At 40.4% G+C, this 27,013-nt stretch overlaps 1 protein-coding gene across 1 annotated transcript in view; it reads left to right on the forward strand.

Annotated features, from left to right (window-relative positions):
• LOC142149471 (receptor-type tyrosine-protein phosphatase S-like) overlaps positions 1-27,013 on the forward strand; it is a 418,525-nt gene that overhangs the window by 246,520 nt on the left and 144,992 nt on the right. Inside the window, 1 exon segment of the mRNA XM_075204866.1 lies at positions 16,579-16,794. Within this exon segment, the coding sequence (XP_075060967.1) occupies positions 16,579-16,794 (216 nt within the window).

Here is a 27,013-nt window from a genome sequence, read left to right on the forward strand (position 1 = left end):
TGTGCGAGGGAGTGAATTCCATAGAGTGGGTACAGCCCGAAAGAGTGCTGTAACTGGAATGGGAGGATGTAATGAGGGTGGATGAGAGACGCAGATCTTGTGTAGAACGGAGCTGCCGAGTTGGGAGATATTGTGAGACAAGAGAGGAGATGTATGTTGGTGCAGTTTTCTTGATGGCCTTGTAGGTTAGTAAAATTATTTTATATTGGATTCGGTAGAAAACAGGCAACAAGTGTAGAGACATACAGGGCGATTCAGCAGAGGAATAAAGATTTGCAAGGAGAATCAATCTAGCCGCTGCGTGCAAAATAGATTGTAGGAGTTTGAGTCTGTTTTGGGGAAGACCAGCAAGGAGGGAATTGCAATAGTCAATGCGGGAGATAAGTGCATGAATAAAGGTTTTTGCAGTGTCTTGTGTAAGATATGTACATATTCTGGAAATGTTTTTTAGATGTACATAACATGATTTTGATATAGAATTGATGTGGGGAACAAAGGATAGTTCTGAGTGAAAGATCACACCTAGGCAGTGAGCTTGAGAGGTGGATTTTAGGGTCTTGTAATCACAGAGATAGAAATGTCAGGTATGGAGGGTGGGAATATTATTAACTCTGTTTTAAAAAGATTGAGTTTGTGTTGGCGAGAGGTCATCCAAGATAAAATGGCAGAAAAACAGTCACACGGGACAACACAGATTTTGAGAGATCAGAAGAGGATAGATAAATTTGGGTATCATCCGCATTGAGATGATACTGAAATCCAACGGAGCTTTATAGATTTCCAAGAGAAGCCATTTAGAAAGAGAATAGCAGAGGACCTAGCACTGAGCCTTGCGGTACTCCAACTGATAAAGGAAGTGGAGCAGAGGTGGATCCAGAGAAATTAACACTGAAAAAGCGATAAGAAAGGTAGGATGAGAACCAGGATAGAAGAGTGTCCTGAAGACCTAGGGATTGTAGCATTTGTATTAGAAGAGATCGGTCTATGGTGTCAAATGCAGCAGAGAGATCCAGGAGAATTAGGAGAGAGTAATGGTATTTAGTTTTAGCAGTGATCAAATCATTGATAACCTTAGTCAATGCAGTCTCTGTGGAGTGTTGAGAACGAAAGCTAGACTGAAGAGGATCCAATAGGTTGTTTGCGGAAAGGAAGCATGTGAGGTGAGTGTAGGCAAGTCTCTCTAGAAGCTTGGAGAGGCACGGGATCTGAGATATGGGACGGTAATTTGAGAGAAAGTTTGGGTCAGAATTTTTTTTTTTCAGATTAGGAGTAATCATTGCGTGCTTGTATAGTGATGGAAAGATGCCAGTAGAGAGCGAGAGATTACAGATTTTTGTTAGAGGTGGAATGAGCACAAGAAACAGAGATCTACCAATTTGTGAGGGAATAGGATCAAGAGGACAGGAGGTAGAGTAGGAAGATAAGAAGAGGGTAGATACTTCCTCTTCATTTGTGGGCAAATGAAGAGAGGGTGTCAGAGGTCGGTGGGAAGGAATTGAGCTGATTGCTTGTCGAGGAAGAGGAAGCCGTTTCTAGTCTGATCTTTTCAATCTTTTCCACTGATAGTAGCTTGAGGGTTAGGGGTGGAAGGATTGAGAAGAGATTTAATGTGTTAAAAAGGCATTTGGGGTTAGAAGTCTGAGCATAGATGAGAGATTGGAGGTATGTTTGTCTTACAGTGTCCTCAGCATTTTGATAGGTGCGGTAGATAGAAGTATATGTAAAGAAGTCAATAGAGGTATGCGATTTACCCCAGTGATGTCCTGCTTTACGGGAACGTTTTTGAAGATTTTGCTTTACTGTAGTGTGCCACGGCTGACGTCGAAGTTGACGGGTAGTATGAAGAGTCGCTGGAGCCACTTGATCAAGGTCTGTTTCTAAGGTTTGGTGAAAATGAGGTACTGCCATCTCAGGGGTGGAGAATGTAGAGATAGGGGAGAGAAGGTGTTGCAGAGAAGTGGAAAATTGTTGAAGATTAATAGAGTTAAGATTTTCACGGGTATGAGGACGCTTGGCACACTTAGACAGTGGAGAGGTTAGGACAGTGGGGATGAGCGTGTAGCTGATAAGGTTATGATCCGAGAGGGGGAAGGGTGTTTTAAGGAAATTAGAAACTGAGCAACTGAGTCTAGAGAAAACAAGATCAAGGTAATGGCCATCCTGATGAGTAGATGATTCAATCCACTGGGAGAGGTCAAGTGAGAAGGATAGAGAAAGTAGTTTGGAAGCAGCTTTGGAAGGTGGGTTATCAATGGGGATGTTGAAGTAACACAGGATGAGAGTGGGGATGTCTGAAGATAAGAAGTGAGGTAGCCATGCAGAGAAATCTTCAGTAAATTGTTGATGTTCTCCAGGGGGGGGACGATAGATCACCGCAACACGTAGAAAGAATGTATTAAAAATGCGAATACTATGTACTTCAAAAGATGTGAATGCGAGTGATAGGACATTTGGTAGAACTGTGAATGTGCACTGTGAGAAGAGAAGTAGTCCAACCCCACCTCCTTGTCTGCCTTCAGGTCTGGAGGTGTGGGTGAGATGGAGGCCACCATGTGAAAAGATTGCAGCTGAGGCAGTATTTGATTACGTGAGCCATGTTTCTGTTATTGCCAGAAGGTTGAGATTTTTTTGAGAGGAAGGGGTCATGTATGGGAGAAGAGAGGGGAGGCAGGTGATGTGTTTGAGGTTTGCTATAGAGCGGTAGAGTTCTGATGTATGTGTGTGTGAGGAGTGTGGGGAACCTTGATTAGGTGATATATCACTGGCTAATAGAAGCAGAGAGAGAGAAAGATAGGTAAAGGGATTGTAAGATTTGTGACCTTTTATTTTCTGGTGACAGGAGGAGGCTGTGCTCGTTAGAGATAATAAATAGGACAAAAGTTCATGGGTGAGTGGAGTAATGAAGGTGCAATGTGAACAAATGTTTGTGTTGATGGAGGGGTGAAAGATGATACAGTCCTAAAGATAATTCCATGAAAGGACACCAAGAAAAGCAATTTGTTAAACATTGTGATTCAAGAGTAAAAGCCACAAAGTTAGGGGAGTTAAAAGATGCTATTTGCAGTGTTCCGTGTAGATAGACAAGTAGTGCAGAAATAGGCTGTGGCAGATGTAGCTCATTCCTGGAAGTAATCAAATGTTGTCCAATGTTTGTCCAAATTTGTTGTCTAACTGTGAGTTTTCATACACTTTGTGAGAAAGTTCACTTAATGCAGAAAACACATATGTCTCACCCCACATACGTCATCCCATAGATTGAAGCTACATGGATAAGTCATACACTAAGCATTTCCATAGGACGCAAAAACTAGACTCAAATTATAAGGAGAATTGTTACATCCCTAAAAGGACAATTGATCACACCCTTTAAGAAAACCGCAATCCTTCTCAAACCTGGTTGGTTTGCTACATACAGCTAAGCTCTCTCTCCCTCCAATTTTTCTCATTTACACACATTATCACAACTTGCGCCATGTAAATCTCAAGTACTTCAAAGAAGCAGGATCCAGAACCTCCTACCTGTACCCCACTACCACACCACTTCCACCAGCTCAGGTTGTCCTAAACCCCCTTCAAAGCATCAGATCTACCCAGGACAATGGGCCTTACACAAATAAGTCACTTATCTGCTAGTTCAGAAATTCAATCTCCCCAATATAGGTCTTATGACTACAGCCAAGTATGCCAAGGTATTCCAGTTTCATGCCCATCACAGGGACAACAGAGCACTCAGAAAGACAGTGGATGTAGTAGCAAGGTAGGATGCTTCGAGATCAACCTTATCCTCTACCATGCAGGCCAGATCTTCTACACCAGGGACCAGTTCTTCATCCACTTCCAGACTCCCTCTCTTTGATGGCATAGAGATTGAGCGGTCACTTTTAAAACACAAGGGTGCTTCTGATTAAGTTATTATCATAATTGTTCAAGCAAGAAAGAATAATTATTCTATCATTTATAACAGGGTCTGGAAAATATTAATTCTATGATCTCTAAAGAGGATAGAGATTCCCATGTCTGCCAGAATCCCAGTTACTTTGGAATTTCTTAAGGAAGGTTTTGTGAATGGTCTGTTTCTCTCTACACTGAAAGCTCAGATAACTGCACTCAGTATTCTCCTTGATGCTAAGTGGGTCTTTCATAACCATATTTTTCTGTTTTTTTTCAAGCAGTTTTAACAATTGCAGCATGGGATTAAACCTTTTGTAGCGCCTTGGGATCCCTGTCTTGGTTTGGATGCCTTTTATTTTGGATATAATTGGTCTCAGTAGCAATAACATCTCTCCGTCGAGAGGGAGATCTACATGCCTTGTGGTCTAAAGAGGCTGTCTATAAACAGCTATGCAGACAAAGTGGTTTTAAGGACTAAACCTGCTTATTTTCCCAAAGTGGTTTCTTTTTTCCATATTTGTCAAGAGATAAAACTACCATCTCTAGTCACAGTCAACTAATGAGAAAGAAGAACAATTACATACTCTAGATGTGGTCTGAACAATCTCTACTTATCTTTCCAGAATAAGCAGTTTCAGGAAGTTTCAAAACCTATTTTAGCAAGATGGATCAAATATGTTATTGCACAGGCCTACAAGGAAAACAGTTGTGAATTGTTAAAAGGCACACTCGAAAAAGGGTTGTGGCTACCTCCTAGGCATGTAAGGCTGAGACCTCGGTGAACGACATCTGCAAAGCAGATGGATGGTCATTTCAGTACAGTTTCACCGGGGATTATCTTTTAGATGTTTTGTTTGCTTATGACTCACAGTTTTGGGAGAAAGATTCTCCAACAATTTGTTGAATAACAACTCAATTTATGCACTAACAGCATTGTTGTTTTTAAGACCACTCTGTCGATTTATACTGCTTTAGCATGTAACATTGTAAAAACTGCCATGGAGTAGGTAATGGAAATGGGAGAATTATACTCACTGTTAATTTAATTTCCTTAAAGTACTCCATAGCAGCACTATTTTCCTACACATGTTATATCATTATGTTTTTGTAGGACTGCTTGTGAAGTTACTAAAGACACTAGTATGAAGGAGGAGTTGTCTAATATACCCTTCAGGTGTGTTTCTTTTTTTCTATCTACACTTAGCTGAGTAGGGAGTTAACCTATTATAAGGGCTGTCATGCAGTACTTCAAGGAAAGTAAATTAATGGTGAGTATAATTCTCCCAATTCATTGGCATTCTGTGCATATGCTAATGCATATTTCCCAACAATTTTGATTTCCTGAATGTCACTGCAGAAAACAATGCAATTTTTGGCCTATCACCGCGGGGTAGGGCTAGGATGACACTATTCGCCACTGTCATTAAGCTCCTCCCTTATCCACTTCACAAGGGAAGTGGTCAGGAACCAGAAGATTGCACTGCTCTCCTGGGAGTCCTGGCAAATCCTAGAAACTCTCAGATGTTCTTGGACAAGCAGCAAGAAAAGCTTTCACGCTGTTCCCACAGTCAGAGCCTTTCCAAGGTTTTGATTTGTTCCTGCTTCTGTTAATCAGTATTCTGTGATGAATTATGCTATGAATTACACAAAGAAGAAAATGTTTGTCAGTGACTTGTCCATACCTCTATCACATAGATCTATAACTATCAGTGTAGTTGCTAAAAGTGTTTGAATAATATTAATCTGCATATTACTAAGCCATTTTGGTTGGTTAGGACTGAACTTTAGAATGACAAAGACTAACAGAAAATGTATCAATAACATTTGGATTTTATGCTGGACTATTTGTATATATGAGCTTCCTATCTAGAGAAGGATCACATTTTTGTGTAAACCAGTGGTTGAAGTGGGGGTGTATACAGTTTTATGTCATACTATGTCGGCGGTTCCCAAAGTGTGCGCCGCGGCTCCCAGGGGTGCCGCGGCGCTGTCACTGGGGTGCCGTGGGCCAGGCAAAAAAAAAGAAAGAAAACAGAAACTTACCAATCCGTGCGGCGCCGGGACCCAGTAGCCTCCTCTCTCCCACAGCTGTCACTGACGTCATTCAGTGACAGCTGCGGGAGAGGAGGCTGCTGGGTCCCGGAGCCGCGCGGATTGGTAAGTTTGTTTTCTTTTCTTTTTTTTTTTTTGCCTGGCGCGGGGCAGAGGGAGGGGGACAGAGAGCAGGCAGAGGAGGAGGAGGACAGATGGCAAAGGAGAAGGACAGAGGGCAGAGGAGGAGGGGGACAGAGGGCAGACCAGGAGCACAGATGGCAGAGGAGGAGGGGGACAGAGAGCAGACCGAGGGCAGAGGAGGAGGAGGACAGATGGCAAAGGAGGAGGACAGAGGGCATAGGAGGAGGGGGACAGAGGGCAGACCAGGAGCACAGATGGCAGAGGAGGAGGGCAGAGGAGGGGGTATTAAAGTAATTCTATCGTTTTAAAATAAGCATTGCCCAATCAATTGAATGTGTGTCCAAAGCACAAAGTGATTTATTTTTATCAGATGTAAATAGTCAACAATTCAATACATTATTATATCATGATAAAGTACAGTACAGCACAGCCAATACCAAAAGATAATACATACATACCGCTGCAATCGCTTGCGCACGCTGCGCAACCACGGGACCCGATGGACAATATTCTGTATAGAATATTGTGTCAGAGTTGACTGAGGCCCCAGTGAGATGCAGCTGATATATATACAGTCAGTGTTTCATTGTGAACAAAAGAGATGACGTAGATTGTTTCTATAGGTCCAGACGTTGGGTGGGTCCAGGCCAGCCAGGTAATAGGTTGATTCAATCTAAGGAATCCAAAGGTGGGGGTCTTCTCTCCAGGGGGTCTGCTCCTTTTCATAGCCAGTATCATACAAAGGTTTTACTCTCTAATATCAATAACTAAAGTATGCAATGTGCGATCTCTTCGCCGACTGCACCGGACAGCTGCTGATGATTAGGGCTTCAATATGATATCAGGCATGACACCTTTCCTATTACCTAAACCTTTAATAACACTACAATGTACATATAATCAACATATATATATATATATATATGTATATATATATATATATGTATATATATATATATATATATATATATATATATATATATATATATATACACTAATGATAAACCGAATACTATCTGCTCCTGAATTACAGTGTAACAAAACCAATATGAAATTATATAAATAACTAACTGTTGTAATGCGGGTGTGTGCGTGCGTATTTTACCGTGCGAACGCACCACGTCACGTAACACGTGGCGTACGCTTCGCAATACGCACGGCAAACCAATATTAAACCAATATACTTTCGTTCATCCAATTATACGACTTTGACAGTCCACCCTTTGATAGTACAATAAACTATCACCTTAAAGATGTTATATGCAGGATCTCAGTACCACGTTTCATTGTTATGTAATACAAATCCCCCTTGGTGTATGTCCATGCTTTTCGTAGATCTAAACAAGTTATCATAAGAGAAATTCTTAATCTTCTAAACGACTTCTTCTTTTACTATAAACCGTACACTTCTGGAGCTTGGAGATAACCTTTTGTATGCCCTTCAAGGGTGCAATAAAACACTTAATACATTATTTGGAAAGGTACATGGTACAGTAGAACGTGTGTCAGCTATACAGAATTCTCTACTACAGTTCTTCAAGTTTAACAGGTTCTTCTGTCCAACGCATGTCTTTAAGCTCAGAATACATTTAAACACTTCATGTTCATCAATAGCATCATCCTATGTCTATCAATAATGTCATATGCAATCTCCTTCAGCTTACGTTAATATACACACGTCTAATAATGTCACCAGTTCTTTTCATCAACACTTGTGGGCGGGCTATTGTCTGTTCGTTCTTCCCAGTCTCCCAATACTCAGATTTAACAGTGATCGGCTTGTAAAGCATTGGGAGACTTAAGACTAAGGGACCTAGGTGTCCTACTTTTTCCCCTAGTGACCTCCCACCCATAGTTTGGGTACCTCAAGAATATTTAGTGGAAAGAGAACTAATCCTACTTGATATAATCACTGAGGCACGTGTGAGCACGCCCAGCCCTTTGGTCTAAAACCTTACCCTCCCAAGAATGATAATCATTCTCAAGGATGCCTGCTCAAGTCCGAATATTACTGGACTGGCATCGCTGGGTGTGTCTCTTTTCTAACCATGGGGTAGCCGTACTCACGGACGTAATGCTACTCAGACAATAGCCCCTCGCACTTTCTCCAAGCTCCAAGGTTTCTAAATTTTCCTTTACCCCTGAATTGAATAGTGTAATTGACCGGACTGATTATGCTACTAACTTCTTCCTCCCCAATACCTCCTTATCATTACCTGAACCAGTCTCTGTCACCAGCTAATAATCAAAAGAATTAACCATCCTGAGAAGAGAATGAAATGAGAGAACACAAAAGAGGAAAAACTACAACTTCATGCTGGACAACAGTCTTAGCCTTTGGCTCAGGTGCTACTAACTGCATTTGAGGCCTTCCAGTACAGACTCATGAGTGCCCTTGGACCCTTCTCTGAGTGTTGACCCCTCTGCAGTGGGTGGTATGGGCACCAGTGTGTCTCAGCTACCCTTGAAGCCGTGAGGCTGGTAGCCTACACCTGGTACCTGTCTGTCAAATAACCTAAGCTTAAGAGATTTCTGTTCCATAACTTACTCTCCCGATCCAACATCCTGACAGTTAGTGTGACCTTTCAGGAGACAGTGTTTTGGATGTTCTCGGTTACTGTCTCACTATTTACCTTCTCTCAAGGTCTAACCTAGCCTCCCAGTTACAATCTCATCTCACGAGGGGTCAAGAACATTTCAAAAACGGACAGGTTAAGAGTCTGCCCAGGGGTGATCTCTTGGTAGCGGGAAAGGACTAGTGGCACTTCAATCAAGTTCCAACTCTTATTCTATTCAATTCATTCTACCGAGTACCACTACTTTATGTTCACACTGGTTTATGGCTAACTGAAAGTATGTGATTTGTTACCACTACTCATACATTATACATCTATTATCAATAACATGAATACCCCTGTCATCTATTATAACTCTAGGACTATCACATTAAATAACAAAAGCTTTGAGTATGATACAGTAATACATTAGACACATTTCAATACACCTCTACCCAGACATTTTTCATTGGTACACCTGTGTATACTTGAGGATCCTGCATGGTGGTAATTGGATGACGTGTATTTGTTTTACCTGGAGGAAAACCCATCAGCAGGAGAAATATGGGATGGCTCTATTGGTCTACCTTGTCCATCTCTCCAGAGTCCACCAGACTCCTCACCACATCTCTTCACCTTCCAGACAGTTTATTCTTCAGGTAACACAAATCTTCCTATATTAACCAATATGTGTATGCGTACATGTGTGTGTGTGTTCACATTTTAAAACTAAAACAATACAACGAAAAACAAAACAAAACATAGATTTGTTAGCTGTCACATAAAACCCTGCTGTCTATTTGACAGCTATGTTCTCTCTGGTGTGACAGCCCTGTATGGTTGTGCGTGTAAGTGTGGACCTTACTAGCAGCTACTTCAGTTGGTAACTGTGTCACTGTATAAAGTCCTCTATGTAGTGTCCTAATCATGTGCTGGTATTGCTATAAAACGATTTCTCAGTCACCTCAACATCGCCCTCTAGGCTAGAAAAATGCTAAAGACCAATGTATATCAATCGATTTTCCCTCTGCCAACTCACATGTCATTCTCAGTACCTCATATTCAGCTACTTGACTAAGTGGGAAAAGGCAAAGGGGTCTCTTTCTATAACACTTTCTTCAAATATAACAGTATCCAGTACATGCCTGTCTAACAGTGAAAATTATAAAACATGAAAATTCTACATTTTCTAGGGTTTCACATTATGTCATATCTTGTGGTAAAAATCCTACTCCAATGTTCTACACAGAGATGCATATCTGTATGCCTATCCTCTAGCAATCTCCTGTCTCCACCCTTTGTGCATCCATAAAAAGGCACATTTTTGTACAGGAGGCACGAACCAAAACAAAAAAACAAAACAGATATGCAATCTATAAAACATGAATCGTATTTCCACAACAGAACCTTTCTGCTTAAAAAAATCAGCAGTTTCTATACACATGAAAACAAAACCCCTGACTGTTTCTGTAACTCATGTCAATCTAGTGTGTGTATCTCTGAATTGGTCTTATGTAAAAAAAATACAATATGTTTTAGCCCCATTGTTGAGACTGTCTGATTTTATCTCTACCAGAGCAGAGAGAGAGAGAGAGAGAGAGTAGAGAGAGAGAGAGAGAGAGAGGAGAGAGAGAGACTAGCATTTGTGTAAAGAATGGGAAATAGGAAAGCAATGAATGATGGGAATACAAAGGTTTGAATACAAATATACATGTAGAAAGGGAGATTTTTTTACAACAAAATGACAGCTGGATTGGACTCTGACCCTATGGGCAAATGGCTGTATTCATTCCACTGTTCCCCTTAGCTATTTGCTAACTATGACCCCTCCCCATACTTGACTAGGGGTTCTTAACAGTGCAATCCAGTGTTGTCCGTCATTTGTTCATTAAGAACTCGGTATCTCATTGACTACATACCTTTTCAACGGACTTTTCTAACTTATAATAGAGAAATGTAAAAATGTACTCTTAGTGATTCATATTTTCTCTGAAATACATAAAACGATATTTTGGAGCAAAGTATGTACATACTTCATTGTTAGATAATGATTCTCAGCCAAACAAATTATCATGAGTCACTGCAGCCTAAAACAAAAGAGTGTTCCAATTGTCTATTGTTAATTAGTCTTTCAAGAGTAATTCTTCTATTTCTCTATCTCACCCCTTTTAAACACTTGTCTATACTCCTTTTGTGTCCCCTTTACCTGTGAGAAGAAAAACAAGATAGTTATCTTAAAACAGCAAACACAACAAACATTTCTATTCTTTGCCGTCGGCTAGCAATTTAGGAAAACAAACATTTCACAACATAAATGAACAAACAAAATCAACAAAGGTTATCTTTTAGAAATCAGTTTCTTGTACACTACTACTTACCACTGTTTAAACCCCACCTGTTTGTAGGACTACAGGTCTGACCTAACCTCCAGGGTTGACTATGGTTCTCCCCCAAGGCATTGGCTGCTATGAGGTGCACAGGAAACTGTTGAGAAGTCTCCGAGACTTGTGTGCGCCGTCTCTGTGGGTGTCTATGTGATTCCCCCTTAGGTGGGCCAAGTCTCTTTGCTTCGTGTCCCATTTTCTTAGCCTTGGCTCTAATATTTTCTTTGCAATCTTTCCTCAAATGTCCCTTTTTAAGACAGTTAAAACACTTCAAAGATTTCTGTTTCTTTCGTCCCTTATAGTGGTTTTTATAATTCTGAGGTTGTGGATGTAGTTTTTCTAACGCCTGGATACTCAACATCATTAACCTATCACTCTGTGCTTTTTCCTTTTTACATATATTTTTATCATGTTCTATAGCATGCTCTCTAATATCAGTTACCGTGAGACCTCTCCAATTAGGAAAAGAGGTTTGTATCCAGGTCCTTAGATCCTCCCGGAGGCCGTTCATTAGTACTGCAACAGTTACCTCCCTGTAATGTGGATTTACCATTATATCCCATATTCCTGTGTACTTAATAATGCCCGCTAGCGCCCTTGAAAAATAATCAGTTGTATTCTCATTACCCTTTTGTTTGATGTTGTATATTTTGCCCCATTCCACAGTCACTGGAAAATATACGGCCAACTCTTTGATTATACGTCTAATATTATGCTGATTGTTATCCTCAGTTAAGGGTTTATCCTTCTCCAAGCTACAACCCTCAATGAACTTCTGTATATTAGTATCGAGAGGAAGACAAGCTCTAAACAGCACTCGCCAATCTTTATTAGTAGGTTCATGTGCATTACCTAAATGTCTAATAAATTTCTGACACTTGGCCAACTCTTTTCTAGGATCAGGGAAATCAGACATTATTGTAAATAGTTCCGTCTTAGTCCATGGAGAATACACTGCTACCTGTTTCATGGGAACTACACCATCTCTGTCCGCTTTCCCATTGGGAACTGCTGTTCTGTGGATAGGATATAAGCCTACTAAATCACTCTGTTCTGACCTAGTTGTTGGAATTGCTGTTGCAGTACAATGAATGTCTCCCCCTGTGTTAACCTTTTCATTATTCTCACCACTTTCAGCAGCTGCCCCTGCTGGTGGGACCGTTCCTCTTCTTTGTCCTGAAACATTACTTTTATCAATACTTAAAACACCATACAAGTTACTAGTTACCATTTTTACATTTTTGGTATTGGCTGTACTTCCCGCCCCAACCGAATTTATCGGGGGCGTGTTTGCGCTCAGTTCGCCACGCTTTGCAACGCACACTTCCGGAATGCTTGTTTCCGGTACGCTTACTTCCGCTGAACACATGTTTTTCCTTACACTCACTTCCGCTGTGCGTTCGCTGCTCTGCCACGTGTTACCTTCCATTTGCCACAATTTTAAACAGTCATCATGTTCAATTCTCGTTTTTGTTGATTTAATCAACCTCACTTTATTTCTAACATTATTTAACACCTCTGAGTCAAGACTACTTATGTTTGGGAAAGGTTTCACACACTCCTGGGTCATCTTGACCCATTTGTCGCAGTATGCCGTAGCATACGCACCGTATTTATTATACATAACATATTTTGCCGAACCAACCGGCCATTCATTAGGTAGCACAACATGAACTATCTCTAGCGTTTGCTTCGTATCCATTGTGAAAACAACCTATTTCTCAACGCTACACAAAAAGACTTTTACCTGTTCTCCTTTCAAACAGAACTTACTAGAGATTTTTTTATTCATGGATGTTTTCAACAGGCACGTCCCCTTAAGATATCAATGCCCTTCCTAGTGTGAGTACTTTACCACTGTCAGCACCAGATATCAATTAAGAATATCAGTGGTTGCAGCGTATTTCCTCCCACATCTCCCAAGTCGCAATCACGGCTGCACTAAATCAACCATGCGGTCCGATCGCACGGCTTACGGATACTAACTATCGGTAAGCTTTGCGATTAATATTTGGGAATGCCGCGAAAACCTGTTATTTTCGCTTTGAGTATGCCATGCATACTCTGTGGTGTCTCTTTATCACCTGCTCTTATTAGAACAGAACACCACTCACACAAAGGTTTCTTTATATCCTGCTCAGCCCTAGAACAGAACCTTTGTTGTCAGGTCACCTTTTTTAACATGCCCCGTCAGACACACCTGAACTACAGCGCTATGAATTTTTAAATAGTACCACACTGCCCTCCCAATACTCAATCATGGCCTTGCCATGCGGTCGATTTGCACAGCTCAATGATTCATTATGCGGACCACAGATAACACCGCAATGCTCTGTCCCTTCTAGCAAACAATACCCTTTATCAGTGAATGTCGTGATTAGTATTGGGTGCACGTGCGAAAACCTATAGTTGCCTATTAGTTACCAGTATACTTTTGCCTTTATGTATTTATTCACATACACACACATAACCTTTGTTTTCTGTACAGAAAATAACTTTCCCAAACAATGGCACGATATTTTCAGAGACTTTACCAAGTGCTTACAGTATGCATATAACAACTATCAAAACTATTGTTCAACCACGTGGCAAATCTACCGGAAGTTCGCGTACGCACAGCAGGAACTACACATACGCACAGCAATGCAATACACTTTAAAACATAAAACGACAATAAAAAGAAACATTTTTCTTTCTTGTCCCTAGATTCTAATTAGCGTTCCTTCAGTCTATGCAACAACGGACATTCGGTTTCGCAACACACAGTGAACCACAGGTATTAGACGCATTACGTTCTTTCCTGCTTTATGCGACGCGTCCGTCCATCCACCCTTTGTTGAGGAACCGAATATCGTAAGCGTTGCATACCTGACGGTAACGTAACTCCTAACTCATGAGCCCCCAAATTATTAAAGTAATTCTATTGTTTTAAAATAAGCATTGCCCAATCAATTGAATGTGTGTCCAAAGCACAAAGTGATTTATTTTTATCAGATGTAAATAGTCAACAATTCAATACATTATTATATCATGATAAAGTACAGTACAGCACAGCCAATACCAAAAGATAATACATACATACCGCTGCAATCGCTTGCGCACGCTGCGCAACCACGGGACCCGATGGACAATATTCTGTATAGAATATTGTGTCAGAGTTGACTGAGGCCCCAGTGAGATGCAGCTGATATATATACAGTCAGTGTTTCATTGTGAACAAAAGAGATGACGTAGATTGTTTCTATAGGTCCAGACGTTGGGTGGGTCCAGGCCAGCCAGGTAATAGGTTGATTCAATCTAAGGAATCCAAAGGTGGGGGTCTTCTCTCCAGGGGGTCTGCTCCTTTTCATAGCCAGTATCATACAAAGGTTTTACTCTCTAATATCAATAACTAAAGTATGCAATGTGCGATCTCTTCGCCGACTGCACCGGACAGCTGCTGATGATTAGGGCTTCAATATGATATCAGGCATGACACCTTTCCTATTACCTAAACCTTTAATAACACTACAATGTACATATAATCAACATATATATATATATATATATATATATATATATATATATATATATATATATATATGTGTATATATATATATATATATATATATATATATATATATATATATATATATATATATACACTAATGATAAACCGAATACTATCTGCTCCTGAATTACAGTGTAACAAAACCAATATGAAATTATATAAATAACTAACTGTTGTAATGCGGGTGTGTGCGTGCGTATTTTACCGTGCGAACGTACCACGTCACGTAACACGTGGCGTACGCTTCGCAATACGCACGGCAAACCAATATTAAACCAATATACTTTCGTTCATCCAATTATACGACTTTGACAGGGGAGAGAGGGCAGAGGAGGGGGACAGCGTGAGAGATGGCAGAGGAGGGACCAGCGTGACAGAGGGCAGAGGAGGGGGCCAGCGTGACAGAGGGGGCAACGTGAGAGAGGGCAGTGTGCCTGGATGCAGAGGGGGCAGTGTGCCTGGTTGCAGAGGGGGCAGTGTGCCTGGATGCAGAGGGGGCAGTGTGCCTGGATTCAGAGGGGGCAGTGTGCCTGGATTCAGAGGGGCATTTTTGCATACAACTGAATAAGTATTTCTGTCGTGACCTAAATATTTATTACAACTTTTTGACCCAACTACCTCTAAAACAGGACTGTTTAGTAATTATTTTGGAGGGGTGCCTTGAAAAAATTTGGAGACTCTAAGGGTGCCGCGAACTGCAAAAAGTTTGGGAACCACTGTACTATGTGATACCACCACAACTTCTACTGTCTTCATTGTAAAACTATCAAAACTATCAAATTCCATTCACTTACATTCCCATTACATTTTTAATACCGTCATGTCTAAATTTCCATACCGCCACTTGTAAATTTTCACTTCAACCACTGGTGTAAACTATGATGCACTAGACAGCCATGTGATCATGTACCTTTTAATCACACAGTGTAAAAGTTGGTTAAGTTAAATAAAAAAATCAAAAACAAAGTCTGCTTCCTAAAGGCCCTCCTTAATAACAATATTAATAATAATAATAATAATAAAAAAAGTATAATCGCCACTAAGCTTGATATCAACGTCGGAGGCAGAATTCTGATACTGATATAATCCCTGTACGCTAGCCTTCTATGGGCTCATTTTTCTTCTGTTGTACATTTGGTTAGGAAATCTAAATACATAAATAAGCCCCATATCCTTGGGGAATGTCTCAAACCCCACCCTGGGGATTGGGCAAAATACTGTCAAGCAACATATGTGTGTGGGCTCTAATCCCCCCTCCTTCTGGTGCTGGTGGTGGACAAACCAACTACCGCTAAGGGTAGGTGGTTAATTAAGTTTAAGCAAACTATATCTCTCCATCTCCATTTGTTCCAGGCTGTTTGTATCCCAGAGTTGAAATAGTCTTAGTAGCAATTGTCTTGAACTCATTTACCATTGCTTTTTGTCCAGATTTTGTTCCCAAAATAGTTTTTACATCAATGTTTTCACTAATAGTTCTTTTTATGTATATGGAGGTAGATGGATTATACTGAGACAGGTAGAGTTTTAACTTGTTAAGGTGTTACTAAGTTATTTTGATTGTTACCACACATGAGTGAGAAAATTATTTCTCTCATAACCTGCTAACTGGCTAGTTCTTTAGTAAACTCAATAAACTATTTTATTCATCTTCATAGTGTGTAACTGGAGATTTTTTTTCTGCTAGAAAGAAGCTGCATTCACAAGTGCTCATTCACTCCCTTATGGACACAAACATTGAAGTGAAAGGAAATGCTCTTCTAGTCACACAAGCGATTGATCTAAAGATGTTGTTTGTAGCATTTTCTGATTTTAATCTGTACAATCATTTTAAATAACTGTGATGCCACCATAGCACTTGTAAACAGTGAATTCCATGGATTAAAGTAGTTTTTATCCATTTAGTGCCTCTCGATCACCTAAATTAATTTTGCAGCATAGATGCAAGGCTACAATCGATTGGTTCATGTTGTATTGTTAGTAATTTTGTAGACATCACTTATGTTTTTCATGTTGTATATTTCAGGTAATTCACACTATTACCAAGCAGCATCGTCGGAGCGTGCGCCATTTAAAGCATGTGGAGTTTCCCAAGCCATATATAGCTGCAGGGTTCCAATCTCTACCTGGGCACTTTACACTTGGAGACCAAAAAATTCATGATGGATTTGAGAACAAGGCATTGGAAACTGGACAGAGATATGTTTTCTTCATCTTGGCTATGCTGGAAGGTGCAGAAGCGGTAAGCCTAACATTTTTTCTATTTTACATTGTTAGTTGAATCTATGTGTAACCAAATGTATAACATCACCCAGATAAAATATATGAAAAAAATTCTAAGGGAAATACTGATAGACAGGCCTATCTTTAATATCACACTTCAATAGATCTAGTGCATATCATTCCAGCAACATGACACTACCAGCGAAAATGTCTAAAAAATTTTGAAATCTCAGGATGTGAAGCGTAAATAGGAAGAAGAATTGCTGCACTGTTTGGCTGGAGGCCTAGATTATTCAAGAGACACAGAGTGTGTCAAATGGACAATTGAATATTAGCCTACCCTTATTACCGATCTATGTAGGCCAGACACTCTAACAAGTAAAGGCTGCTTTAGGCAACTTGATTACCTATGAATCACAAGTAACTAATAGAGTTTTGGACCACTTGTATTAAGGAGGCAATACCTGGCCTCTGGGCCTGAGCAAAGTGTGGCCAGGCTGGTCAGATTTGGTCACAAATGTGTGTTGCAAATCTGACTGTTCAATGCTCTGGCAAGACAGTTGGATCAACAGAACACCATCAGTGCAACCGATCGATGAATGCATACACATTGTCTGACTGCATTTACAGTCTATGCTGACAGTACATAGATCTTGCTGAAATGTTGATCACAATCGACAGTATTTTTAGCCCATACAGACTGTGATTTGCAGACTATTACAGCTGGTGCACATTTTGTTTGTATGAATTTCCTGATTCATACTTTGACTTGACCTGAATGTACAGGTCAAGGCCAAAGTGCACAATCCAGTACATGATTACATATGAGATGTGTGGTGCATTTTATTTAATTGGCAGAAACCCACTCACATATATTGTATACGTGAAGGCAGTACTCCTAAGCAGAACTGACAAAGACCGCTTGTTGTGTTCCTAACAACATTTACGGGAACAAAGACTATATCTATGTACCCATGTCAATAAAACAAAAAATCAAATCCTTTCAGACACCTGGGTATAAAGTCAAGGACAGCAGTCGTTAAGGGACCTGCAACCCCTTAAAATGCGAAAGTAAAAAAATTTAGAAATTAAAAGCACTTGTATCTGACTGGGATTTCTCTTAAAAAGATATTAAATCAATGCGTACCGTGATAGCAATAATTATATATATTTATTATCTAAAATCAAGCAAACATATATACAATAATATACCTAATGCTTGAGCTCAAGAAAAATTGTTAATAAAGGCAAGATCTAAAAGTTATGAAATAAAACATAAATCATATAAACATAAAATGGGTTTCTAGTAATTCATAAACCAACATTCTCTGAGGATGATACTTTGGTGATGCAAATCAATAGTTAGTCCAGTTAGTAATCTCTGAGCTTTGGAAAAAAAAACTTATTAAAGTAAAAATTGTGTATTCGATAAATAGGTCATCCAAGGACTTAAGAGGTAAAAAGAAAACACACAGTTTAGCAAAAATAATAGTTGAAACCAAATTCTGTGGCTGTGTTCTAAATTTCTATTTCAATGGATAGTCCAGATATTATTCAGATGTCAGGTGTTCTTGTTAGCTCTTATGCATGCTTATGTATATCAGATATACCTAAAAAAAATTAATGCAGCACAATTTTAATATTTTGTCGCTTATAAAAAGTATACATTATTGGATGTGCCTCAAGTGCTGGTAAAAGAAAACATGAGCTCTTAGATGAAGAAACAGATGTCCAAAGATTCAATGCTCCTTTATTCCTTACTAGTTTCATCGCCATGATGCAATTTTATAAGTGGAATACTGAAGTCCATTTTCATGCAAAGTTATATGGGCTCACTGAGGCTACTCTGCCACCGTGTCTTTTATCTCTTAATGGTTTATTTTCGGTTCCGTCCATCAGTAACCAGCCGTCACTAACCACTCCTGTGTCAAATGCTTTCTCCTGGGTGGATGGTATCGTTGTTGCAGAGCCTCTTTGCTTGTGGCCTGGCTGGTTCCTCCTTAACCTTTACTATGGATCATGTAGTATTCAGAGCCTTGACTCAGAGCTCTAGGTTCAACACAGGACAGCCGGGGAACAAATTTGAGTATTTGCTGGTCACAGATTACGGGAGGCAATAGGTGTCAAGCAGAATTTTGAAAGCATAGTGATATTTTATTGCTCTTAAAGGGTTCTGAGGAGGACCGTTTCACACCAGCTAGATGTGATCATCCAAAGGTACTGGTGGAATACAGTTTGGAATTCTAGATCCAGGTATTTATTCATTAAGTTGCTGCCAGATAATTAGCTAATTAGATATTTGCATTAATGAGCAGGTGTACCTAATAAAGTGGCCACTGAGTGTATTTAGACAATTATATGGCAGAAATACAGTATTGCTGCCTGAAAACATTAACTCTCCATCAATACTATTGCAACACACATTTTGCTATCCACCTGATGACACCTTTAAGACAAAGGATACTTACCTTTACACTTGATAAGCATGCGTTGCACTCCAAACTCTGCTATGTTAAGATGTTCTAAGTTCTGTGATACACTCTTAATAATTTAATTTAAGTATACAGTGCTTCACAACAATAAATAGACCGCCGTTCTGTTTCTCTCATTTGGTTTTCCTTAATATTCCCACATTGGGTGTCATCCATCAGAAGTGTCATTCAGCTGTATGAAATTATTCATAAATAATTTTTCTTTCAATGTATGCAACTGCAAATGAAAGATTATACATGGACTACACTGTCAGGTCATAAGTGACCATTTCAACACAGAGCAAACTCAACAATCAACTAAATCAATGTGCCTATATTTTTCACTGCACTTGACAAAAGGGGAAAACTCCAGCTCTCAAGCGCTGGCCCAGTTTTTCAAAGCCAAACAATATACAACAGAACCACACAAGCCTTTACCAACTTCACCTTCTGATAGTAGATCTGAATGAGAATCGGAGAATGCAAAATTGGCAGATCCACTCCACCAATGCAGACATCTATCCTCTTGGAGATGAGAAGTGTGAAAAAAGTTTTACATTAAGGGTTCCATATAACTGTTGCTCATGGTGCACTCAATATGCCTGATGTTCACACAGGACCAGAATGTATTAAACTAGCGGGGGAATTCAATTAGCCACGATGTTCTCAGGAGCATCGAGGCTGCACAGCCACTATTGTAAAAATATATGCTCAGTTTTCCTCAAAACTCTATGGGGTGTAAGGAGAAATTAGTGGATATTTCAGTGAAAATTGTCGGGGTACCAAGGCATGGTGCCCTCATTATCGATCTCTGATAACCTGATTTCCTATGTGGTATTTTGCTGTCGACAGCAGAGTGAAGAAGTGAAACACAGACAGCTCTGAGGGTCTATGCAGACTGGCCCTTTATTGATACCTAGGATCCAGCATTAACTGGTTAACAACAAGGACATATAAGGAAATCTTGTTAGCTCAGCAAATATTTCTTTGCAACAATAACACATATAAGGCAACATCCGTTGTTCAGCATTACGTGCTTTTCCTGCCGGCCGTTTCCTTCAGTCTGGCATCCTGCTATTGTCTGTTCTATAGGAAATACTTGTTTTTCTTCAAGGCGTTGTCCTGCATCTGTAGTATGTAGTATTTTAAGGCATTTCACACATATATTTGAACATCTTAATAACTATTAATTATTTTATACCCTCACAAAATATATGCGCTTATTTATATCCCCCTAGGTTTTCACAAAGACAGGTAAAGTCAGCGCACCACATGACTCCACCCAGCAACCCACAGCAAAAACCAGTTAATTGTCTTCATTTATTTTGTATAAACTTTACTTAATACAAGGTTGAACAATCTTAAAGTGAAATGATAAAATTTGAAAATATCATAAAATCTGTGACAACATAGATAAACATATCTCAATATAGAAATGTAAATTAAAATTGTCAAAAGCATAAATATACATTTCCAAAGGGTTGCTAGTGAGAGACCAAATAATAAATGCTAAAAAATAGTGGACATGATTTTGTTTTTTACAGGGGGTGGGGGACAGGATAGTAGCGGAGGGAGGAGGGGAGGTGACCAAGGTCGAGAGAAAGGTGTATAGTCCAGAGGGTAGGGGATATCAAAATTTATTATAAAATATAATAGCTGAAGACATTAAAGGTAAATGGATATTCATACAAAAGTCAGTAGTTGGGCGCTCTTCTAAACGATTTAATAGTGTTCTGCTCCTTATTAAATTCAATATTAGTCATGAGATTTTAAGGGGCGCAAAACTCATTAAACAAAATAATTTACCACTTTTATAGCAATTAGATTTAATGCTTATAGGGACACTCTGATAGGGGGTGTGGCCTATAAAAGCTTTTAAACAGTATGTTTACTGATAATAAATGAGTCAGATAGGATCAATCCTTACAAACGATAAGATTAGTTATGGACAACGAAAAATTGAAATGTTTGTAGCCTCTTATAGTAGTTTTAGCATTCATAAATGCCGTTGCGTCTCTAAGACGATAAAAGATCTGACAGCCAGACACCGATATCTCAGATCTATGGATTGCAAAAAACCTCCCTATTATTCCTAATGTTACTAAACTAACTAATTTGTCTTACTCTGTCGCGTCCTGCAGAATCTTGCTTGGAGTATCTCTGTGAACCGTCTATCCTCAGCCGTCTGATCATCCGATGGTGCTGACATGCACTGGTGGAACGCAGAGTTCCTGTATACAGAGCCGGATTTACACCTCATGGGGCCCTAGGCAAGATATCGGTTTGGGCCCCCCCTTCACACACACAGTGGCCCCTCGCACACACAATACACGCACGCAGTGGCCCCTCGCACACACACAGTACACACAGACAGTGGCCACACACACACACACACACACAATACACACAGACAGTGGCCACACACACACACGGGGCCTGATTAAGGGTTCTGGCCGCCCTAGGCTAATACGGCCGCAGCGCACCCCCTCCCTCTTAATATATAAGTGTATAGAAACACTCCTGAATATGAATGTTCAGGTGTAGTCTCCAGCATTCAAATTTAGACAGATTGTGCCATTGTCTCTTACCTGTTCTTGCTCTTTTCTCTTGCAATTTTGTTATCCTCTCGCTGGCTTCTGGAAAGTTGGTGTCCTGTTTTGAAAATGCAAAAATTTATTATAATGCAAAATGTTAACAAACCCTGAATGATTAGGCCCTTTAGTTAAAACAAAACACTCCATTATGGCCAGCTAAAAGTACCCCATTGTACAGGCATATATAAGCAATATCTAAATATTTGTGGTCAATCAAATACAAACCTCTACCAGTCCCATCTCGCTAATATTTAGTATTCTAGTGATTGCTGAGACCACAGAGAGCATCCATGTGATCACCACACAATCATGAGATTATGCCCTCCAAAGCTGCTCTATTTTTTAAATAACCCCTGCCATTTTCCTTACCTCCACTCTGTAGCTATCCCCCCATCACATATATCAGCCCCCCTCCTCTGCCCTCCTTCACACATATCAACCTCTCTCCCTCCCTATAGATTTTCATGGCAGCCCCTCCCACTCTATAGATTTGTATGACAGTCCCCCCCTCCCTCTCCCTATAGATATGCATGACAGTCCCCCTCCCCCTCCCTATAGATATGCAGGGCAGTGCCTCCCTCCCTATAGATATGCAGGGCAGGTTCCCCCCCTCCTTATAGATATACAGATCAGGTTCCCCCCCTCCCTATAGATATGCAGGGCAGGTTCCTCCCCCCCTCCCTATAGATATGCAGGGCAGGTTCCCCCCCTCCCTATGGATATGCAGGGCAGGTTCCCCCCTATAGATATGCAGGGCAGGTTCCCCCCCTCCCTATAGATATGCAGGGCAGGTTCCCCCCCCCTCCCTATAGATATGCAGGGCAGGTTCCCCCCCTCCCTATAGATATGCAGGGCAGGTTCCCCCCCTCCCTATAGATATGCAGGGCAGGTTCCCCCCCTCCCTATAGATATGCAGTGCAGGTTCCCCCCTCCCTATAGATATGCAGGGCAGGTTCCCCCCCCTCCCTATAGATATGCAGGGCATGTTCCTCCCCCTCCCTATAGATATGCAGGGCAGGTTCCCCCCTCCCTATAGATATGCAGGGCAGGTTCCTCCCCCTCCCTATAGATATGCAGGGCAGTGCCCCCCTCCCTATAGATATGCAGGGCAGGTTCCCCCCCTCCTTATAGATATACAGATCAGGTTCCCCCCCTCCCTATAGATATGCAGGGCAGGTTCCCCCCCCCTCCCTATAGATATGCAGGGCAGGTTCCCCACCCCTCCCTATAGATATGCAGGGCAGGGCAGGTTCCCCCCTTCACTTACCTGTAGTTGTGCTAGCGTCGCTCCTCACTCCTCAGATCAGCAGACAGGAAGTGAAGACATCCTGCTTCCTGTCTGCTGCACAGCAACAGGCAGCCTAGCGATTGGCTGCCTGTTGCTAACCACTGATCAATGCTTTTGATCGTGGAGCAGCAGACCCCCCTCCCCCGACTCGCAGTGCCCCCTCGCCCCCCCTATCGCGGGGGGTGCCGTGAGTCGAGGGAGGGGCCGATTTATTTATTTTTTTCTTTCAAATTGCTCCTGTCCCCCCCCCTCCATCTGGGCCCCTGAGAGCCGCTAGGCCCTAGGCAGGTGCCTAGGTTGCCTAGCGGTAAATCCGGCCCTGCCTGTATAGTGTGGTATTTGGACCAAAAAGCTTTCCTAACGCGTTTCGTCCACAGGGACTTATTCAAAGAGGTTAGCTTGGTATTCAGGAAAGCCTATTTAAGGCTTATATTCTTTCAATTTAATAAAGCTCTATTTTAAACAGTTAAAAGCGGTTAAAAATGAATCTTGTGAATATCTAAAAAATATATATTAAAAAAATATATAAAAAAAATAATAATAATCAACAAATGTGGTAATATTGAGAACTGTTTAAAAATGTATGTCAAAATAAAAAATTGTAAAATTAAAACTAATCGTTGTACATACCATTTCCTTGATTCAATGTTTTTTTTCCCAATGGAAATATTATCCTATTTAATTTACTAATAAAAAGTGGGATTCTTACTAAAGCCTACATAGAAATTTGATATTTAATTCCAAAACCTAATTTTAAAATTAGACTTCATATTTTCAAGAAAGGACCCAAGTCAAAATCTATATTGAGGCCATCAGGTGTCAAGGTCTTCAAATTGAAGATCCACCTTGCCTCTGTTTTATATAGACTTTCTATGTAATCGCCCTCTCTCCAGAATTTAGGGACCTGCTCAATTCCCCAAAACTTGAGGTTTCTCAGATCACTATTGAGAACTTTAAAATAATGCTCTGACAAACTATGCGCTGTTGAGCCTTTTTTGATGTTGTAAATGTGTTCGATATTCTAATTTTCATTTGTATTTTGGTCATCCCTACATGTTGTAGGTCACAAGGATATTCTATCACGTAGATTACACCTTCTGAGTTGCATGTTATTCTCTGTTTAATTTGAAAACTGTTTCCATTTGATTTTGAAAAAAGTTTGTAAGTGGTTTGGTGTCTTTCTCATCATTATTCTTACATGCTTTACAGTTCAAACATTTATGAAAGCCTTTATCCTAACATCTTGATTGAGGGATATGGGAATGTAGCTCTTAGTATATTCTTTTTTTTGTGCCCTCCTATATATTATCCTGGGGTTCTTTGGTAGAATTGTCTTGCAATCATCATCCATCTGGAGGACATGCCAATGTTTATGAATGTTTTCTAATTCCTTTATGTTGCTGGTAAACTGGGTGATAAGAGTGACATCAGATATTTCTTGGCTTATTTTCTCCTTGTATTTTAGCAGAGAGGCTCTTTACAGCTATTTCACCTCTTTGAGGATAATATATAGGAAGGCACAAAATTTAAAGAATGCAACAAAAGACTGCAGCAACCTGGCTGAATGCTAAGCGACAGAGCAGCGACACAAACACATGGCAGTTCATAGTACATCTAGGAAACATTGCCACACAGCAGTGGCAAAAAAGAACAGTGGTGCAAGATGGAATTGTACTTGGGCCCTCCCACCACTCTTATGTAAGATATGAAAAGGACATGTACAGTTTAATAAAGCAAGCACTCCAGCGACAAGGAGTGTCACTTTTTTGGCTGAAGCGCTTGGTTTGTTTGGGCCCACACAAAACAAGCTACCAATAGCTTAGCCGCCTTAAGCCCAACAGTGCTGTCAATGAACTCTACATTATTAAACCATGTCTGCTCGTGCTGCATCTTTAATCTCCTTCTCTGTGGATATCTCCCTCTCATCCCTGAAGAACTGCCAAACTTATGTAGACAAAGGAATGGATATTACAACTAAACTGGCATTGCATCTGCTTCAGACAGACTGTGACACAGAACATGTGGGCAGCATAGAATCCGTCATGTTGGAATACGCTGCATTGAATAGCGATTTAAACCAATATATAGATGCAATTGAGGACACCATACTTAAGTTAAAACATGACCCACCGGATGAGATCCCGGATTTAAGAGCGCTTGTACATGAAAGATACACTGCGCTTCAGAAGAATAATACAGAGGAGGCCCTGAGGCAGGATGATAAATATGTACAGTTAAAAGAACAGCTAAGAGACCTGAGAAAACAAATGGTTGTGTCACCGCCCCCTGCAAACGAAGCTTTAGAAGAGGAGGAGATTGTTGTCACACAAAGCACTCCTATAACACAGTTGGAGATGGTGTACCCAGTGATAATTAAAGTGAGGTCACACGTACGAGAGAGAAGCAATTGAAAGGATGATTGAAAACAAACTTCAGCACTTCTAGCACATGTAGGTAAAATTGGCACACAGAGGTAGCTGAAAGAAAAAGTGGTGAAATATGGAATTGTCCTTGGGCCCTCCCACCCACCATTATAATGGATCTTAAAAAAGACATGCAGACTTTAACAAACCATACACTTCAGCAACAAGGAGTGCCACTTTTGTGGCTGAAGTGCTTGGTTTGTTTGGGCCCCCCACAAAACAAGCTAACAATGGGCTTAATGCACCTAAGGTAACAGTGCTGTCAATGAACTCTACAGTGGCAAGATGTTGTTGTCATCATCTTCAGCCTCATCCTCACCCTCACCCTCATCAGTGTGTACATCATCCTAACACAGTATTAATTCATCCTCACAGTGAGCCACCCTTACAGATGCCTCTGTAACATAAATGTCAAAAACAAACATGTAAAATAAAAGCTTTTATAAAGAAAGCTTTTTAAAGAAAAAAAACACATCTTTACTAAAGATGAAAACTAGAAAAACATAAAATTACCAACATGCCATTTTACCCAAATATTAATAAGCATTCCAGCATCAGCTAGCTTCCTTCTCTCAGATAGATCCCACCACCTGCAATCTACCCTGTCATCATCCTCACCCTCATCAATGTGCACATCATCCTCACACAATACTAATTCATCCCCGCTGGAAGTAAAGACTTTCCTTGTGGAATTTTTAGTTCATTTTGATGAACATCACCTTTTCCTCATTTTTAGGAAGTAGCCTGCTACGCCAAACGGCGACAAGGTTCTCGGAAGTTCTGAAAACTCTTTCCCAGTACACACTGGAGGGTGGGCAGCTTAGGTATTGCAAAGCAAGTTTGTCTTTTTTTTTACTCCCAGTATGTAAAGGGACTGTCTAACGTGTCTATTTCTATGCTGTCCTTAAAATAATACTCCGCTATTCTTTGGATTTTGATAGTAGGATCAGTTGGCGTTACGGCAGAGGTGCCACGATTTTTGGGCATTTCTTTTAGACCAGACCAGACCAGATGTCAAAATGTTCTGCTGAATCATCTGCATCATCCTTTGGTCTCTTAGAAAAGCTTATTTTTTTCTTAGCACCAGAAGCTGAGAAACTAAAGGAGGGGATGCCATTGTGTCACGTACCACTGCAGCTGTCAACTTGTTCACCAAGAGCTTATTGCATGTCTTTTGATCTGGGACAGTTGGAAATAAAGAGAAGAGATAGCTCTTAAATCTAGGATCAAGCATAGTTGCCAAAATGTAGTGATCCGATTTCAAGAAGTTGAAAACTATTTGATCCTGGCGAAGTGATTAAAGTACTTCATCTACAAGTCCGAAATAATTAGTGTAATTTCTTTGTTTCATCTCCTCCTTCAATTTTTCAAGGTGCTTTTCCAAAAGACTAATTAAGGGAATCACTTTGCTCAAGCTAGCAGTGCCTGAACTCACTTCACAGGTGACTACTTCGAATCGCTT

Source organism: Mixophyes fleayi, chromosome 1 (assembly GCF_038048845.1).
Source record: "Mixophyes fleayi isolate aMixFle1 chromosome 1, aMixFle1.hap1, whole genome shotgun sequence".
Lineage (NCBI taxonomy): Eukaryota > Metazoa > Chordata > Amphibia > Anura > Limnodynastidae > Mixophyes > Mixophyes fleayi.